Below are 21032 nucleotides of genomic sequence, written 5' to 3' on the forward strand. Positions count from 1 at the left end.
TACACCTGAAACTAATATAATGTCATATGTCAATTTTATCCTAATTTTTAAAAAATCTTAAAGATTTGGCATCAAGTTGAGAAAGAAAAGACACTGGAATTTCTTTCTCTGTCTCCTTAAAGACAGAGTATCCGTATGAGAGACCAGAAGAGTTAGAAGAAAACTCAGAAATCATCAACATTGGCCCCTTCGTTTTACCAACTAAACAATCCAGTGGCTTTTCTCTTGCTTGATAACCTTTGCAGCTGTCCTCACCTACCCAAACAGAAGCTCACACAGAAGCCTGATATTTAAAGAGATGAAAAGGAGTGCCCCCTCCTTGCTGAAATGGGAGTGGGCATGAGAGCTTTGGGGTGCCACTCTCCCTCTCCAGCAGCAACTTAGCCCCCCTCCAAAAGAAAACTCTTTCAAAGCCACTGGAATGACCTAAGGGAAGCAGCTAAATAATCAGTTCAAAGTCACATTCTACTAGAAATCTACAAGGTCCTAATTCTCATCTCACGTGTTTTCATGTATTTTTATATTAAAATGAATTTAGCTTTTAATGACAACTTAGACAAAATGAAACTAGGCAAACTAACTTAATAATATTTACTAAATATAAAGTGAGTGAAAAGCACATTTAAAGCAGTAGATTAGAGGCTGCTGTACTCTAATTGTTTTTGTTTTCACTCAAAGCTGAAGTTTAAGACGACTCAATATGAGAGAGGTAAAACAAATTACACTACTTTTAAAATCAACCTTCTTTGGCTCACACCATTTCAAACCCTGCATTCTCTTAAGAAGAAAGGTAAAATCTGTTTATTGCATTGACCGTAGAAATTCAACTGCTTTCACATGCCCATGACATGATCCTTTAAACATAACATGCCATGTAAGGAAAGATGGTGACTAGTGTCCATTTAAGAATATACAACTCTCAGTTGTTTAGGTTAATTCATTACGATTAACTAAAATAACACTCACCAAGAGATTGAAAGAGTTCAGTCATTTTAGGATGATCCCAACAGGTTGTCTGTGTTTGATGACTGGAAAAAAATAGTAATATATTTAAATAAAGGAATGTATAAAATAATAACTGTCACACAGAAAATATGTAAATAGGATTTTTATTCAAATTTTTAAGATACATGCAAAATTATCCCCCGATGGATCACTCAGAAACCTGATGCCCAGTTATTACTTAATATTTGAAACAATAGATTTTTATTTGAGCAATTATATCATGAAACTATAGATGAAATAATTTGCTTTATCTATTTCAAAAAGCATTACAGCTAAAGATTAAAACCTAGATATAAAATGTGACTGTCATGGACCCTGGAGCCTCAGCCTTGATGTACCCAGATCAGTGTAGGCTCCAGAATAATTCTACTCATGTTCGGTAGATATAGATGCTCATTCAGAATAAATCCTCTGAGAGCAGAAGTGCTCTGAAGAGGTGCTAAACTTTAGAAGTCCTAATCAGATTTCCAAAGAACAGAGAAATAGTTTAACTGTGAATAACATCTCCACCTCACAATCTACTGAGTCTTCCCCCTCTTTAACCTTGAGTCTTTCTTTCTTCAGTGTAAATTTGCCCTTTTTCCCCGTGGGGACTCACTCAGAAACCTAGAGTTGGTACAAAGCTTATCTTAAGCTGAAGACATCTGAGAGTCAACAAATGCAGAAAGAAGCCTTGTCAGAGCTCCCTTTATCTGACTTAAAAGTAGCATCTTCTTGGAAATGAGGCTACCATAAATCCTCTTAGGAGAGTTTCAGGGCTATGAAGAAGACAGAAAAACCACTAGCACCTGCACAAACAAACATTATCACAAACTTTCTTATCTCATGTTTGTTCTCCTGAAGAAACACATATCTTTCCTAAAGAAACCTACTGGTTCTTCTCATAGGAGCCTTTTCTCCCCAGTTCCTTTCCCCTGCTAAATTGAATATATAAGCCCCAAATTCCAACCTCCTTTTTGAGTTACTCATCACTGTATGCAGATTGCATCCATAAATAAACTCTTTTCTCTGCTAATTTGCCTTTTGTCAGTTTAATTCAGAGGCCACCAGAAATTGAACCTAAGAGGGTAGAGAAAAAAAATGGTTTCTCCTCCCTGATATGCTCTTCATTAGTATCTGGATTCTCCACTCCCCTTACATATGTGTTTCTCTTTTGTCATTTTAACTTCACACTCCTCTCTCAGCTCTCAGACTCCCCTGGTTAACCAGTATTTTTTTACAGGTATTGGAACAGTTTTCCTCATGATCTTATTCTTCAATTTAGAAGCAAGTTTTTATACTTTCTCTTTTTTTGTAAATTCCAAAACTAATTAGAAGTTTTTGGGAATAAGGTAAGGGTAATAATACAGATCAATGTAGTTCTTACATTAGGTTCCTTCTTTGTATGTGTGTGTGTGTATGTGTGAACACCTCTTCGGTGGGTCAGTGGCCTTTTTAAAAAATAGTTTACTGTCCATTATCTAGGTCAGAATAGAGTAATAACATTTAATAGTACTCCAAAGACTTCTTGGATGACACTCAGTTTTTATAAAACTGTTTAGTAAGCTAAGTGAAATTGCACAGTACACAAGAGACAGTGATATTAAAATATTCATACAATCAAATTTCAGGGAAATTATTGTTTAAAACCGATGTAATATATCAAGAAGTGGGGCATGTAACTGCAAAAAGAACATAATCGATGTTATTGTACACAGGTAACAGAATCCCCAAACAACTCATAATTTGCTTTGAAAAATACTTCAAGTTTAGATTTGAAATTAGGTATGTAAAACGTCCTGGAAATTCCAAAATCTCAAACAAAATAACATATGTTCAATGTGAAGGTCTGTCTCTGGAAGAGTTGGAAAGTTGTCTGATTCCTCTACCGGGTTCCTGACACCAATGCGAAGGCAAATATTTCCAAATATTTTGCTACCAAACACCAACCAAATCATCATTCTACCCTTTGACTATCTAAATTGCTCCAAAGACCACAGAGAAAGCACCAAAGCTGTGTGCCCTGATATTTTTACTGTTCATAGTGTGGCCCAAAGCTTGACAGAAATGCAGAATCTCAGACCCCTAACTGTACTGAACCAGAATCTTCATCTCATCAAAATCTCAAGTGATTCATATGCACATTCAAGTTTGAGAAGTGCTGACCTAAAAGGCTCCTAATACATGAATGAAAGTACAAAATAAAAATAGAAAAGAAATCTCCAAATTTTGCTAATAAAACAACCTCCTCCCTACTATTAGTAAGAATTAAAGAAAAAAAAGAATTAAAGAAGGATTTGCTGAAAATACAGTATAATCGAAAGAAATTCATCACAGGCTCCCAGTTTTAAGAGAGCCTACCAGTATTCACTTGATCTCTTGTCTCTTCTCTGGAGTAATTTCAATCCCCATGGCAACACTGCTGCTCAGAGATAGGCATCCCATCGTGAAGGACCAAACCAGGCTCAAGGACCAAACCAAGGCTCAAGAACCAAACTAAAACTATGAGTAATGCAGAGCCAAACTTTATACTGAAACAACAAATATAAGTACACTTTCTCTAGAATCACAAGTGTTGTGCTTTGGCAAACAACCTCTATGGTACCACAAGGGACAAACACCACCAAGCAGTCAGACAGAGGACTGAGAATTCCATGAGAACACCCGCTTGCTAATGGCTCTTTTTAGTGAAACCACCACTAGGAGTTGAGGGAACACACACATTTGGCAAACAGATGGAAGGAGGGAAGCGGCACCTCCCTTTGTGAACTCAATACCAGTTGATTCATTAGGCAGAACTGCCAACGCTGAAAATAAACACAGCCTCTCGTTACAAAAGTACAACTGCAGCTTACCAAACAGCAGTTAAAAAAAAAAAGTAGTAGATGCAGTTGGCTGTTGGATTTTCTTTCTTTCATTCTTTCTTTTTTTTTAAGTTGGGGGAGGGTTTTAAAGCAAAATCCACACTCAATCCAAAGGCTCCAAGTATTTGAACAGCTGCAGATTGGTCAGCTCATTCTGCCAAAATGCTTCCAGCCCTCCCAGAGGAGGCAACCAAAACAGAATAAAAGAAGCATTTTCCCCCCAAAATAACAACAGTTTAGGTTCTGGCCAATCTCAAATATGAAAGAGGAGTAGAACTTAACATTGTACAGCTTGATAAACTATAAAATAAAGTTGCAATTTTGTTACTAAAGATCCTCTTTGTAAGAGGGAACAGACACAGGAATCTGTCCAAGAATAAAACGAAAAATTAAAAATCTAACCAAGCATCAATTAGGAGTTAAGTCCAAATCACATGAGGCAAACAACAGAGAGAATATGTAACATATAACTAACTAGGGTGCCCAGCCAGACCAGTTTTGCTTGCATGGGGAAAAATGGTGAAGCCTTTGATGTGGGCCAGAAATTAGTGAGTGATACACCTGTGTAGCTGAGTTTATCTTTGGGCTATTTTAAACTCTGCAAAATGAAGAAAACTGATAGTGATGCAAATGGTATTTTGTCCACAGAAATGCAAATTGTGTCCACTCAAATGCAGTTGATTATTGTCCTGATGGATACTGACCAATTTGTCAGCTTTGCATCCATCGTTAATTCATTTTAGCATCCCTAACTTGACTATGAAGACTAGTACTTAGTATTCTCCTTGGAACCTGTTATAACTTCTTACCCATTCCCTTATTAATTAGTGAGTTGAATGAAATCTTTGACACATGCTCTTTTAATATTTGTACAAGTCAAGATTTTACCTAGTTTAAATTTTATTAAAATTAAAAAAAATTTATTTTTAATTGAGATACAATTGGCATATAACATTGTGTAAGTTTAAGGCATACAACATGTTGGTTTGATATATTTGTATATTGCAATACGATCACCACTGCAGCGTTAGCTAACACCTCTATCACATCACATAATCATCATTTCCTTTTTTGTGATAAGAACATTTAAGGTCTAGTCTCTTAGCAACTTTGAAGTTTATCATACAGCACTGGTGTCTATAAATCACTGTGCTGTGTATTAGATCTCCATTACCTAATTTTTAAAATTATCCTTCAACACCTGGGACAGTTCTGGTTTATACCTGCTGTCACATATAATTATTAAAGTGCCCCCGTACTCTTAAGTGTCCCAGTTGGGATAACACATGACCCTAGAGTTTATGGACTTTGAGGAAATATTAAATCAGTAAGGTTAATAAGTAGCATATGCTTCTACCTATTCTTATTCATAATGTATTCTCACAAACCACAGAAAGTTAAACACAAATAAGATTGTACACCAATGAATAGAACACAAAGAATGTTGTGTCACAACACTGCCCAGTATATAAGACAATGAACCAACAGCAATTTACATGTAACGTTGATAAGATACTAATGTCTGGGCAAAGGCTGCTCTGGGGAAGGTACTTTTTAAACGCATTTGTTCTCATTAGAGTGGTCTCATTTTTTCCATTAAAAGATGTTGAGATGGGATCCTGGTTATCCAAAAACTGACACTTTGCCAAACACACTTACTTGTTACTTATTTATCCAATTTTATGTTTGAAACTGGATTTTGTGGGTTTTGCCATTTATCATTCCATTCCAATTTTAAAGGCGTATAAGAGAAAAAAATTGTAGGTGAGTGAGTTAATTAAAAATACAAGTGTGAGAAAAAGAATAGGTATAATGCTCTGGATAAGACAATCACAGAAAGAGAAATATTTCTTCTTTGCTGTACATAGTGAAAGATAACACGCTAGGTGAGGATGTATAATATTAATTACAGTAATAGTCTATTATTTGAGTGCTCAATTTGTACCAGGTACTCTTCTAAACTCTTTCTATGTGTAACCTCAAATCCAAACAATAATTCTGAGTTTGGTGCCAATATTATCCCCACTTTACAAATGAAGGAAACTAGGGCAAACTTAGATAACCTGCTCAAGGTCACAGTTAGTAAAGAGTGGAAATGGAATTTGAACACAGATGGTCTGATTTAAAGCCTGAGTTCTTAATATGGAAGTGTACTTGCACGATTGGGGTTTTAAAATATTTCTGATGAATCTGTCTAAATTTGAGTCTGAGGTCCATCATTATAATCATTACAAACAACCTCGTCTCTCTTGCTTCTCTCACTCCTGGCAAAACCCAAGCATGGATCAGCTCAATTACTTGCCTTCTCTGGACGGGAGCAGCTGTGCATGAATACAGCTGGAGAAAATCACTCAACAGACAGACTGATTTTACTTTAAGCATTTGACTTCAAACCTCAAATGTCCAAGTGCTGGCAAATGAACTACATTCCCTAATAAATGTGCCTCCAGAGACCAAAACAACAATTTACTACAGCCATTTCTTTCCCCAAACCTAAGTATGTTTCCTGGCCTGCCTAAGTATCATTTAACTGGATCTCACACTTCATTGTAAAAACTAAAAACCATCAGACTAGAATTCCTTCATCTTCCCACCACTGAATCAATAAACTTCCCTCCATCTGCCAGATTGCCTTTTTCCCTCTTTTTAAAATGAGGAGTGATCCCCTCTCCTATCAAAGGTTCTTCCCAAAGATTTCTAAACAACTCTTGTGTAGTTAATCCACCCCTCTCAATAAGACTAGTCTCAGAATGTAAATGTTGAAGGGTCTGCCATCCTTAATATCTCTCTCTCTCCCCACCCCCCGACAACAACACACCCCGTATCTTGCATTTATATTTCCTGCTAGCTAGCACCCCTTTTCTCTTCTTTACAGACAAAATTCTCAAATGAACAGTCCACATCCTCATGTCCCATTCAGGACTCAACCCACTTCTATTTGATTTCTAACCTCACTCCTCCACCCAAACTGGTCCTGTCAAAATTATCAGTAAACTCCATGTTGTCAAGTGGAATGCCTGCTTTTCTGTCTTCAGCTCGCTAGACCTCTCCTCACAAGTGGGGGGAAATAAGGAAGAGACAATAAACTTCACAAGTAAGTTACACAGTATAGTAGAAGCTGAGAGGTGCTGTGTAAAAAACAGAATCTCCAGAATGAAGTTGACACAGGTGAAATGTAGGCTCTTCAAACACCCTCTTTACATATACTTATACAAGTTATATATAGGAATCAAGCAGGGCTCCCAAGTAATCAAATTTGCATTCAGGTGACTAAAGCATAAAGACTGAAAACACATTCTGGCAACCTGATGTGATGTCATTTATCTGAGTAATATCTTTTTAAAGACCTAAGAGGTAACATTTTGGAATTTTTAATCCCCTCAATCTTGGTTTCATCGTGCATGAATATATGAAGAATATGGAATACTCCTATCAGTAATATTGATTCTTTCTCTGTGTGTGTGCTTGTGTGTTTGTGTGTGCTTCTGTGTGTGACTAGGGTTGAGGGGCCTCTGGGGAGGGGGCAGGGGCAGCACATGAGGATGCTGTGTGAGGGTAAACGTATATGTTCCTCAGGTTATATGTAACTTCTTGAACCTTCACAAACACTTTTTACCATTCTCTAGTCTTTTAAAGGCAGAAAATCCAAGGTTATACTTTTGGAAACATAAGAATAAATCTAAGAGAAAACTTAAAGTTTGAATGTCAACATTTCAAGAAAAAAAAAAAAACCCTTCTGTTCAAGATCCAAATAAGATAGATGATCCCACTTGACAATGGATATCATAAAAGCACAACATCTTCCTTAAGAAAATGCCATTAGTTTGTCATCATAATGAAGACACAAATCAGGAAGACTAAATTGTAAACAATGGATAATTCCAAATCTGTTGGATTCAATTATAAAACTGCTGTTAAAAAGAAACAATAAGCCCAAAATGGAGTCACTTGTGCTACACCCCACCAAGACTTAATATCTAACCTCACTGCAGTTTCAGCCTCTCCCAGGAGTGGAATAAACCAATCAGTCAGGAATGTCCTGGTCAGCACTAGTGAGGGAATCTATATAAGAAGACTCTTGCATTCCCTTTCCCACAAAAGAAGATGACCTGGCCTGAACCAGTCCTTTCTTTTATTTTGCTAATAACCTTCTTGTTATCAGCCTCAGCCCCACAGTTTCTACAAAAGCCTTCCATTTTGTACAATTCCTTGAAGCTCCTTTCTCTTTACTAGATGGGCTTCTGTCCAATTCATAGATCGTTGAATAAAGCCAATGAGATCTTTAAATTTAGTCAGTTGAATTTTGCTTTTTAACAATGCACTTAAAATTATTTCACATGTAGGATACAAAATAGAAATCGTATCTATTTCAAAGATACAATCATGTAAAGGGCTATAAAGAAACACACCCCAAAATGCAAGTGTCAATACCCCAGGCATGAATGATAGAACAAGAAGGCAAGGTTTGTTTGAGTTTGTTTTTAAGTAAAGTAGTAGGATTAACGACCAAAACGGATATGCCTGGGTGTGAGAGGAGATTCAGGTGACACTTGTTTTGAAGGCACTGGAAGACTGTCTGGAAGAATAAACACTTAATAAATGCCTGGGAGCCTCTCCTCTGGTAATATCTCTACTTGGACCCAGAACTCAGAGGGAGACCCAATCCCACCCAACTCTACCCTCCTGTCTCTTTAAACACTCAAACTAGGGAGAATCAGACCATCAACCAACACTCCTGCAGGTCGTCTGTTGTTGCAATGGGGAGCCCTGTACACTCCTGCCTGGGGGTGTTAACCCCAGGATTATGTTCCCACCCGAGTTCAGTTTATCATGGTATCCTTAAAGTTTGTTTTTCAAAGCTGAATTTATATCATTTAGTTTTTTTTTTTTTAATTTAACTACTTTATCTCTTTCACATATATTTTTAAATGAGAAATTAATTCTAATTTTTTCTATAGAGTTGTATTGAATCTTCTACTGTATCACTTCAGCTAATAATCAGTACAGAGAAAGATATTCTATTTATTTCACAATTTTCACATTATTACTTCTGTACTGTTGCTAATTGTAATGACTATTTAAAAATTTAATCAGTACTAATTCAAGTACAGATATCTTTTATTTTTCCTTCCCTTAATGACCCCTCAGTGATCTTTCCTGCACCGTCTGGTAGACCTTTATTAATGGCATCCCTGACTCTAAAAATCACACTGTGTAGTAAGGCTGATGGTGCTGTTATAATTCAGTGTAACTGAGTAATCTACAAGATTCCAAGCCAAAATTCCACTTCATAGTTATAATAACTCTGGCACCAGCAACATATGGATGAATGGCAGGAAAGGTGGTATCTTCTTAAGTCCTGAACTAGTCAATGTATTTCTAAGACAGTGTCAACTCCACCTAAATTATCTCAACAAACTAGAACGCTGGTAAATACTCTAGTAGTTGCCCATTTGCTGCACAGCAGGCGGTCTCCTGCTTAGTTTTCTAGTTAGCCAAGGTATGCTCCTCGTTTGTCTGAAGCTGCCTCCGGCTCCAGAAGGTTAAGTGATCCCAAGGTGCTTAACATTCTTTCAAAAAGCAATTTCTCTCTTACCTCCTCATCAGCAGAGTTGGCCCAGTGAGTTTTAAACATTTATTTTCAATAAAAATAAAGTCACAGACCATTTCTTGGAAAAACACTCTCCAGTACACTCTCTTATATTTCTATTTCATTTATTTATTTATCATTAAAACCAAAAACACAAGCCCCATTTCTGGAAAGAGACTCAAAGTGTGTCCCAAGACTTCTCCACTTAAACTTCTAGAACCGAAAAGATGCCCTCTCCCATCTTAAGGAAGAGGAGAGTGATGAAGGCTGCTATAGGAAACCTTTCAGAGAGAACTATCTTCCATTATTAGAAATATCTTTGTTATGGATTTATTCTGTTTTGGGATGAGTTTCCTTAACATTTAAAGATAAAATGCTTTATGTTAATTTCTCTTTTGGTGTTGTTATACCTATACATTTGTTAGCTTTGATTTTCCAGTGAGGCTGGATATTTGAATTTCCCATTGCTGCCACTCCTCTCTGCTCTTATTTAGGGAAGAAATATTTCACCTACATCATCTAAGCAGGGTTCGCAATTCCTCTAAAGAAATAAGCATTAATTCTCTCCTTTAGACTGTACATACATGAGACAAGTATATGCAGTTTATGCAAATAAATTGCATGACTGCTATAAAGAACAACTACTTGCTCTCCAAGATTTCATTTTTAACTATAAACTTCATTTTTTTTTTCTAGCAATTGATGGATTAGGGCAATAGAGGGTACCTTTGGAAGGCAAGACAGGGGTCTAAAACAGTACTGCAGGATTACCCATATTGAACACAAGGACAGAAAAGGAAATGTAAAAGAGATGTAATAAATTGAGGAAAATCTTGATTTAGACCTATTCATAAGGGGGAGTTAGAACAAGGTAGAGACTGCAAGGTAGTGGTATTTGTAGATACAGATTAGTTTATTCTGGTTAATACATTGTAATATTGGGGAATGTCAGTTGTAGAGAATGTGATAGGTATTATCTATATAATCAGAGCTGACTCAAGTGTTCATGTTAAAGCTGGGTGTGTGTGACTGCATTATAAAGAATTAAGCTTTGTACTTCAGATTCTAGTGGGAAGAACAAAGCTATAGAACTGGTGAGCTGTGAGCGTGAGCAGAATCGTCATTTGTACCAACACAAAGTCACGCACTTGGGGTTTAGAGAAGACACTGTAGAGGGAGAGAGGAAAACCATATTTCCTAATTATCCTTTACTAAATTCTATGAAGCAGGATGGCTTACTAACAGGCTGAATAAGTAGAGCGTCACCTATGCTAAAAGCCCCTATAAGGGGACCTATAAACCAGCTTTGTTGGCCAGGCTCCTCTCAGATGGAAATCTCCCCAGTGCCAGAAAACTCCAGACCTTGTGAATGAGCAAAGGTAGAGGAGGACCAGACAGTTTGCTCCACCACCTCAAAACTCCTGTCATGATCCCACTGGCAGGACTGTGAAGAATGACATTTGCTATCGATAGAAAAGCACCTTTGTCCATTATCAGACCACAGTGTGAACCTTCCTTAATCACATATTCGGCCTACAGGAATTAGCTTATCATGAACCCTACAGAAAAGGCAGTGTGCAGCGCTGGAGAAAGCATGGTCTTGCTCTTAGACAGCTCTGCACTTAAGTGTTGGCACACAGCAGGTGCACAGTAGATGGTAACCAGTCTATAGTATGAAAGAAAGGATGTCTGCTCATACTTTCTCCACCTGACTGCACTTTCCTAAATATAATCCTTTATCCTACCCAAATTTTCCATGGGACTAAAAATTTCTGTCCTCTACCTCCTCTAACACAGAGAACAGGAGGCAGTAGGTGCATAGTGGTCAAGGGTTCAGGCACTGGAGTCATTCCCTGGGTTTGAATGCCAGCTCTTAGATCTCCTGGCTGTGTGATCTCAAGCAAGCTGTGTGTGTTCTTCTTACCTAAGCCTTGCCTATAAATGGGGGTAATGATACTACCTATACTTCACTGGGCTACTGTGAGAATTAAAAGAGATAACCCCTGCACAGGATTAGCACAGTGGCTGGCAAATGAATATTCAAAACATATAATTTATTACAATGACCATTATTATCACCCACTATGACTATTTATTATTATTATTATTATTATTATTATTATTTCTGGATCAAAAAGAGAAGCAATGAGTTTTATATGACTAATATGACATATTAAGAAAATTCAACCTGACTTCCCTGGTGGCACAGTGGTTAAGAATCTGCCTGCCAATGCAGGGGACACGGGTTCGAGCCCTGGTCCAGGAAGATCCCACATGCCGTGGAGCAACTAAGCCTGTGCGCCACAACTACTGAGCCTGCACTCTAGAGCCCGCGTGCCACAACTACTGAGCCTGCGCTCTACAGCCTGCATGCCACAACTACTGAGCCTGTGCTCTAGAGCCCGTGTGCCACAACTATTGAAGCCCGCGTGCCTAGAGCCCGTGCTCCGCAACAAGAGAAGCCACCGCAATGAGAAACCCACGGACCGCAACAGAGTAGCCCCCGCTCTCCGCAACTAGAGAAAGCCCGCGTGCAGCAATGAAGACCCACGCAGCCAAAAAATAAATGAAATAAAAAAAAAAAAAAAAGAGAGAAAATTCAACCCAAGACTTTTATTCATCATTTCCTTTACACCTGAAACTCCCTGGATGTTAAGTTTTAGTTGAGGAAACGAACAACCTGTAGAAAGCACAACATATGACCAAAAATTTACAGAGAAAGAGATCGTGCTTTTACGGTAGATTTTTGTACATTGTGAAGGCAGCAAGAGCCATTTCAAATTTTCTTAAATTGATGGAACAATGAGCTGTCATTGGACTATACTAGAAAAGAAAAATAATTAGATCAGCTTTGGAAAGTCTACCTTAGATGCAGCAAATATCATTTAAAGATATGAGTTTCAACTTAAGATATTAACATAGAGGGATTTACACTACATAGACTCTTACGGTTCAGATCTATATTATGTCATTTTCTAGAAACAAATGGGTCATGGAGCCATGGCAGTACACCTCAAAATATTAATGATGAATTACCTAGAGAGAAAGAAATACATTGGGGAGCCATCCAAGTATGTTTTAACTATCCTATAAAATTAAAATACAAAATAAAAACAATTTGTCCTTCCCATTCTCTGCCATCTTTCTTGCTATATTCTGGCATTAGAGTATATAAAACTATATACTTAAATATTGAAAATATCTAATACTTCTACCTGAAGATTATTTTTTTGTTGGCCATATTAATACATCCTAATATGCTCCAGGAAACTCTAGTTGCATGACAGTCATGCGAAATTTGTTTCTAACATTTTTCTTCAACTTACTTGTGCAGCCATGCAAAGGCAAGTGTACATTAAAAGCCTTTTCATTCATCATTTACTTGCTTATTAATTTATTTGGGAATTAAATTTTGTTTTCATAATGATTTTTCATCTGGAAATACTGGCCTGTATAATCTTATCTCTAGTGACTGATGTTCCTTCTTCATGAGGAAATAAACTGTTAGGTTACACAACAAAGCAAATAATGAAAGAATCTGGATAAACAAGTTTTCTAAAAATAAGAGAATTCACTCTATATACATGAGCAAATTTCTAAATATTTGACAATCCTACGGCATTTAACACTAAAATTTTAAAATGTTTAAGAAAATCCAGTCTTTAATGATGTTGAAAATATTTCAGGATGCTACAATCCTATAGGTCACATTAAAAATATTGGTCATCAATGTATTATATATATTTTGAAATGCTGATTATAGTGCTCTAGCCAATAAGATGTCAGATAAACCAGCTTTCACTCTACCTGTCTGCCCCATAAGAACTTTGTAGACTGAGCAAGGATACAATTCTGTTAGATCCTCTCAAAATTATAAAAACACTGAATTAGTGAAATTCTCACTTAGACAATGTAATTCTCAGTCACGTATAACTGACCTGGACATATAGAAATTCCTTTTAATAGTAATGCTGAAATGACAGATGGATTTTTTAAAGTGCCAAATCAAATAGATAACCATTGCATAAACATAATCAAGCAACAGTTTTAAAATTTGTTTTTCTTTTTTTTTGGCCGTACCACACAGCTTGTGGGATTTTAGTTCCCCAACCAGGGATCAAACCCACGCCCTCCACAGTGATGACAAGGAGTCCTAAGCACTGGACCACCAGGGAATTCCCGAATTTAGTATTTTCTTTACCTAGTAAGACCAAAAATATGCCTCCTGGATCCAATTTACATTTTTTAAAAATCAGATGATACAGAAGTCTAGGTCAATTCAGTAAATTAATTAATTTGATTAATTTGCATGGACTTCTAGATTTTGTATAATACATGTATTAGTTTTCTATTGCTGCTGTAACAAATTACCACAAAATAAATGTCTCCCTGAGCTAAAAACAAGGTTTGCAGGGCTGTGTTTCTTTCTGGAGGTTCCAAGAGCACATCCCTTTTCCTTGCCTTTTCCAGCTTCTAGAGGCTGCCTGCATTCCCTGGCTCATACCCCCGTCTGCAACTTCATATAACCTAACCTATTCACATCCAAGGGTCAGGATGTGGGCATCTTTGTATGGCCAGATTCTGCCTATTGCAGCACATCAGATTTATACCAAAACCTGTAATATTCAATTCAAGTCAATATTCACCCAGCAAATTGAAACTCTCTAATACTATAACTATTATTATTATGTAGAATATAAATTAAAATGTTTTAAATTTGGATCAGATGATCGCATCTTTTCTTAATAAAGACGTCAATTTGCCGAGCCTCTGACTTCTTTCCCTTCATGCCTGCGTGAATTTGATACTAATCAACTGCTTTGCTACCTTATACCTAAATTTATCACAACTCAGTACATGGTAGATTATACACTGATAAAAGTATTAAATTCTCTTAAGACAATGTAACATATATTGCTTATTATATTTATTATGTATTATGGCAAAATTATTTATTTTTTTTAATCTGAGGATACATTTCAGACCCCAATAAAAGCTTCATAGGAAAATACTATTTCTAAACATTTTGATTTCACACACAAAGAGGGATACTGGAAGAGCAGATTATTAGTGTTGGCATGGATTTTGGAGATACCACATGCCATTTTAGGAAGGATATAAAGGACACTTGGCCCAGAGATCTTCACGTGACCCGTGTGAGGTCACAGGACTAATCTGAAACAGCGCTGACTCCTGATAACAGGAACGTTCTTCTCATAACTAGGCCACCGTTCAACTTATACATAAAATAGATCCAACTACAACTCTTATCACCTTTATCACATTGTAAATCAATAATTTACATCTCAAGGGATTTCACAAGATGAATTTTATCATTCTGTCCAATGACAACACACAGACTAAGCCAAGGATCAAATCCTATGCAGACCTTGTGTAAATTATACAAAATTTATAAAATGCTACATAATAAGGAGAAACTTACTATGTACAAAAGGAGAAACTGTCAAGTTGACAACAAAAATGCTGGATAATAAACCTAATGTTGTAGATAATTTCCATAAGTCTAAAAGAACTTGAAAATATTGAACTTTTTAATGATAAAATACTTTCTTTTTGGTGGATTAAAATGAGAAGAGTACAAGTACTTTTTAAATGCATTTTCTGGGAGACACAAAAATGGCTTAGAATCAATACAGTTTGAGAAACATCATTATGTCAAGAATATTTAGGAATTTTGTCATTTTCCCCAAATATTTTAATACCTGCTTTATAAAAATATCAGCTAAATATACCTGTAGCCTCATCTAATGAATTACAAATATCACTCTTGAGTTTTAAACTAATTTCTTTCAAATAGTAAATATATATTCTTTATATCTTTATAAACATAGATATATAATTTCCTTCATATAATAGGACTGAAATCCGTTTTTTAAAGTTAATTCATAACTTTGATACTTAACAACGGTTGATAACTTAAAGCCTCTTAAGTTATCAACATAACTTTATTTTCTTGGTATCATAAAGGAGAATTAAAATCAACTTACTTGATGTAATAGGGCACTTTATTATGTGAAATGGATCTTTGCCATGGCAGCTGCACTGAAGCTGAAGAAACAAAGGGAGGTTATTGGAAACACTGCTTACCCAAAAGCCTTATGCCTTAATGCAAAACAACTGAACACGTTTTACAGCAAATTCAATGAGAACTGTTGGATTCCTATAATTATGAAATCTGCTAGGCCAAACAAAGAGTGGCTTTAAAGATTCATTTGAAGCAAGGAAAGAAACAATATAGTCTCAATTTCTAATGCCAACTCTAACTGAACCTGTTGATACAAATATTTTTAAATATCAAGTTTTACTGTTTACAACAATCAAAAATTAAAATTTAGTGCTATCTGGAAATTGTACTCTGTATGTATTTTGATTAAGCTAAAACCAAAGTTAATTTTACCTGGTATACCCAGATTGTAAACTAGATTTCTTAAGACTGAATTTTCCAGATCATTAATAACACTCTTCACTTTGCTTCATAGTCACAGGAATAACTATTTAGGACAAATGGCATTTAAAGAAACTCAATTATATGAATTTTAAAAAGGGAAAATTAAAATAAACATAGCCAAAGGGTTATAAAGAACCAAGGCAATTATCTAGATAGAAGAATTCCAAATACTTATTTTTACCTGAAATGCACAGAAAATATAGTTCCCTACTTTTACACTAGACATCACTATGATTGAGATTTTATGTTTTGTTTTACTGAGGTACTAATTTTTTACAAATCCATTTACTCCTTTTTTATAAAAATATTCTTTTCCTACATTAAACCAATTATTTTAAGACTTATTAAGAAGAATTGTACATATGTAACTAGAACTATTAAGGAATTTTGGTAAATGAACTAATAAGCAAATTCAAATAAAACTTTGCAAATATCACTAGATTCTCATACAACCAGTTGTCACCAATTTTTCTTTCCTGAATATGGTATCATAATACTATCTTACTAATGTGTAGCATTCTAAACTTTGCAAAGCATTTTCAAATACATCTATTGATAAGGAAGTCAACTATGAGGAACTAAATATTAGAGGTGAAATTACTTGCCCAATAAATAAATGGCTGAGCCAAGACGTGATTTCAGGATTTCTGACCACTAGTTCAGCAATATTTCTATTCAACAATTCTTCCTATCTTTATAAAGTATGAGCATTCCTTTCTGCAACTATGTCCATGAAAGTATAAAAGGCAGATGAAAATGTGGAACTAGGTATATTAAATTTCTCATTAGAGCCAACCTCGTTTCAGCACTGGCACCAGGCTAATAGGTCAGTTTTTATTTTGTGCCTAACTAAACAGCCTCCTTTTATAACTATGGCTAAAATCCAAGATATACAATAAAGCCAAAGAGTCTGAGCAGCAATGGATAACAATTATTAAATTTATTAATTGGGATTTTGTTTACACTTCTCCATTCATTTTAATAATTGTTTTGATTTGAATAACTTTGACCTCCTTGGACTGCCAGTGCTAGGCAATGAAAGACAATGTGCTTGAGTTTCACAATTTTTACAAGTTTCATTTCCTAATGAACAAGAGTTTGATTTTTATTATGAAAGAATGGTTGTGAGGTGAAAGTGTTCAGTTTCATCAATACTAATAAATACATATGCCTTAGAACTATAGAATCTCAATTATTTCTTAAATTTCTCTTTAATTTGGTCTTAGCATATAGCTTTACATTCTATAAAATTAAGTGTAAGCAATCTGGAGTTAATTCATACCTAATGAGTATTCTGCAAGCCCATTTATTTCATCCACATTGATAGTATCCAAATGGAAATGCATCCTGGCACCCAGGTAGAGAGTACATTCCAGGAAGGACTAAACATCACTCAAAGATAGGCTACCCAAGAGCTCAGGAGTGTGAAATAGGTGTGTGTGTGTGTGTGTTTGTGTGTGTGTGTGTGTGTGTGAGCGCGGGGGGGGGGTGGAGTAAGGGAGGGTGGAGGGGAGAGAGGGAGAGACAGACAGACAGACAGACAGACAGAGAGACAGAGACAGAGAGAGAAAGGAACACTAGCGAGAGCTAGCTTGAGCACTAGAGAGGCATAGGACAGAAAAGTCAGGAAATGACTGATGAGGATTCTTGAAGTTGTGAGAGTAAGAAAAGCCTGACCTTGAATTGAGGTAAAGCAGATTACCAACCATGACAAAGATTAAGAGAAAATATAAATGTAAGCAATTTAGTTAGAAGACACGATATTATTACTTCAGTTTTCTCTATGGCTATAGATACAAAGGTAACATAATTGGGAAAATAAGCTTTGCATTAAGTTTCAACCTTCACTTAAATTGAATTAAACAAAGTGCTTGCTTACATATGTTTGCCAGAGAAAAGGAAAGGAAAGGAATTAACATTTAGTGAAAGCATTTGTGCGAAGAACTGTGTTAAGTGCTTTGTGTAACTTGATCTGTTTTCTTATTTAAACCTCAAGGCAATCAGAGGAAATAAGTATTATTATAGTAATTTTAAGATAAAGAAATTAACTTTCAGGGATTCATAGGCCTGGTAAAAGGCAGAATTAATATTTTAATCTCAATCTGGGTGACTCTGAATTCTACATTCTTTAGTTTCCTTAGCAGTGAGTGATAAACAAAGTAGGAGTTCAAATTACTTATTTAAGATCTCATGAACAGTCCATAAAATGAAAAATTTCAGTTGGAGACTACTGCATAAAAATCTACATATGTGGGTTTGGCTAAATCTGCAATACTTAACCAGAAGAAAAGCCAAGTATGATTGCAGTGAGCCTAATAAACCAAAATCTTCTCAAAGATTTGTGGTAAGTAATTTTTTTTTTTTTTACTTTTTAAAGTTCCAGGTGCATTTTAAACAAATATGCACTTTTTAAGGAGGAAAATTAATTAAAAATTTTAAAATATAAAAATGATTTCTTTATTGTGAAAAAGTTCATAATCTTTGCATATAGCATAGCAATGCTATGATACTATATTAGTTATTATAACAGATGGTCCAGTGAAAAACCCTAGCTAAGATGAATTAATTTTTGCTTCACTTCAAAGACTTAACTACGACCAGATTATAGAAACAATAACCAATAAGCAATATTGTCATTGATGTTGACATCTTCTTTTATATATTCATCTGATAAATATATTTATAGCAAAGAATATAGCTTCTTGAGTGAGAGTGAAATAATATGCTGATTCATTCAATTAATGAGATCAGTCAAGTTTATTGGTACTTACTAGAGAGAAAATGCTGTGAGGATGGTCCAAAATCTCTATGGGCTTCCTGAAGCTGTTTAAGGCGATCGTCCACAGAAACCTGCACATACACACACAAGAAATAACTGGATTTCAAAACAATAACCTTAATAATATCCTTGATTTAAGTATTATAATAAATGATGCTACTGCCCAAGATATGATTGCTGGTACAGACTCCTTTGTATCTGGAATCAAAATATTGGTATGAAAATAGACCCCTTCTGACCTCAAGTAACAGTAAATAGTGCCAGGTACTCTTCCAAGTAGTTTAAATGAATTAATTCTTTTAACCCTCACAAAAATCATACTGGGTATTACTCATTATTATCATTGTTTTATACATGAAGATATTGAGATAGAAAGAGGTGTCCAAGGACATAAAGTTAGTATGTGGCAATGCTAGTATTCATACCCAGCCCATCTGATGCCAGAATCTATGCCTTAGTCAAGGCATAGATTGTTATTAGTCAAGGCAAGTTAAGTTATTCTACACTTAACTCAAAAGCGTAACATTCTAAAGTATCTAAAGTCAGGATGTGGTCATGGGGGTCAGTGGCTACTCATCTCTCTTTTGTAAGGAAGGTGGTAAAAAGGGTTATGGGGAGCAAATGAAAAAGAAGTCTAAAATATTCCAAGGGAAAAAACAGACAGATGAATAGATAGATGATAATGATGATGATGAAGATTGATAGATAGACAGATAGATAGATAGAGATGGAGAGTGAAAGGACATATGAATATGGACATATGAATTCCTCCAAATTCATGTCCATCATCTTGATTTGGAAGTATTCAAGTAGATACCAGCTGAATGATATACTCTATATATTTTTTAACCACATTCTTAGCTCTCTATATTTTGAAAATGCAGAGTTGGTACCCTGAGAAACTAATTGCAAATCAATAACAATTGCACACAGCCTTACTGACATTTCCGTTTCCTTTTCCTGGTCTTTGTCTAGTAATGCTAGTCAGGTGTTTCGCTTAGATTGCCAATCTTATTTTCAGCTGCCTTTAAATGGAACGTGTGTCTCTGGCTCACTGGGCACCTCTAGTTTCTCCTGGTTAGCTATTTAAATTACATTAGCAGGTACTTTGTTTGTTATGGCCAAAAAGCATTCAAACCCCACACTTTTACATTCCAGAGGAGAACACAAGATGCTGCTCTTGAAATTTAACACTGTTGTCTTCCAGCGTAAATTGTGCTCCTCTTGTTCAATCAGCAGCTAACATCTGAGCTCGAGTGGTTACCAGGCTCAGAGATCAGGATGAAAGAATACACATCCTTTTTCATGCATAACGTATTCCCTGACTTCCAATCTCTGCAGATAGTAATAACAGAAGCAGAGTGGGAAGGGAATCAAGATGGACCACAGGAATACCTACGTGAAGATAATGAATTAGAGAAAAGGAGCAGAAGAAATAAGGAGTACAAATCAAATGCTTTTGTGTTCTACTCACTAGAAAAGCATGTATGAGTTTAACAGATCCTGCTTTACTAATCCTAGATTATTAATATTCTTTTCAAAGACAGAAAAGACTGTCTAATACTATACACTCATTTATTACCTCTTCAATTTCATGAAGAAAATATATAAACCATTGGGTGGTTCAACATTTGAATTAATTCAGCACCTATCATGCTATAAAATATTATACCTTTAAACTAAAATGATTTTATGTGCTACCTCAAAATTACATATTTATCTTGTTATATATCACATCATTTTAGGTACAAAATATAGAGAAAGATTAGTAAGAATTATTTTTTCAATCTTCCACTTAAACTATCCCACTACTTTTCAGGGGGAAAAAATGATTATTATGACTCCTAGAAACTGGCCACTAAATGTGACACAGCTCCACAAAGACTGAGACAAAAACTACTGACTGGCACATGTGGTGACTTGCAAATGCTGATACTTAGTAACACTCAGGAGGACTCTTCTTGGTTTAGCTCTTTTAAATCTGAGATGCACAAGTTAGGCCTAGTCATTAGAACAATTGCATTAGAGCAACTAAGATCTAAGGGCTAAAGGTAAACACCACTGCAGTAAAGTATGCTAGCTGGAAAAAATGAGCAAGATACCTAAATAGCAGGCAGAGGAAGAAGAAGGATGCGGACTTTCTTAACTTTTCAAAAGAAAAAAAAAAAATACAGGATTACAGTAAGAAAAATGACTCCTTTATGAGCCATTATGGAAAAAATGTTTCTGTGACCTACAATAGGTTTCAATTACTGTGATTTATTTGACCTTTTGTAATTTTCTAAAAATATCATATGAAGAGAACATCATAAAGTTACATTAAAATCTATATTCATTGGGCTTCCC

At 35.6% G+C, this 21032-nt stretch overlaps 1 protein-coding gene across 8 annotated transcripts in view; it reads right to left on the bottom strand.

The window, feature by feature from the left end:
- Positions 1–21032, bottom strand: part of UTRN (utrophin) — a 501645-nt gene that overhangs the window by 79517 nt on the left and 401096 nt on the right. For all 8 annotated transcript variants that reach the window (XM_059941058.1, XM_059941060.1, XM_059941059.1 and 5 more), the window contains 3 exons: positions 18679–18757; positions 15447–15507; positions 967–1028 (listed from right to left, as the gene is read on the bottom strand). In XM_059941058.1, coding sequence (XP_059797041.1) covers positions 967–1028; positions 15447–15507; positions 18679–18757 — 202 coding nt within the window. The remainder of the gene's footprint in view (positions 1–966; positions 1029–15446; positions 15508–18678; positions 18758–21032) is intronic.

The sequence above is a fragment of the Balaenoptera ricei genome, chromosome 12 (assembly GCF_028023285.1).
Source record: "Balaenoptera ricei isolate mBalRic1 chromosome 12, mBalRic1.hap2, whole genome shotgun sequence".
Lineage (NCBI taxonomy): Eukaryota > Metazoa > Chordata > Mammalia > Artiodactyla > Balaenopteridae > Balaenoptera > Balaenoptera ricei.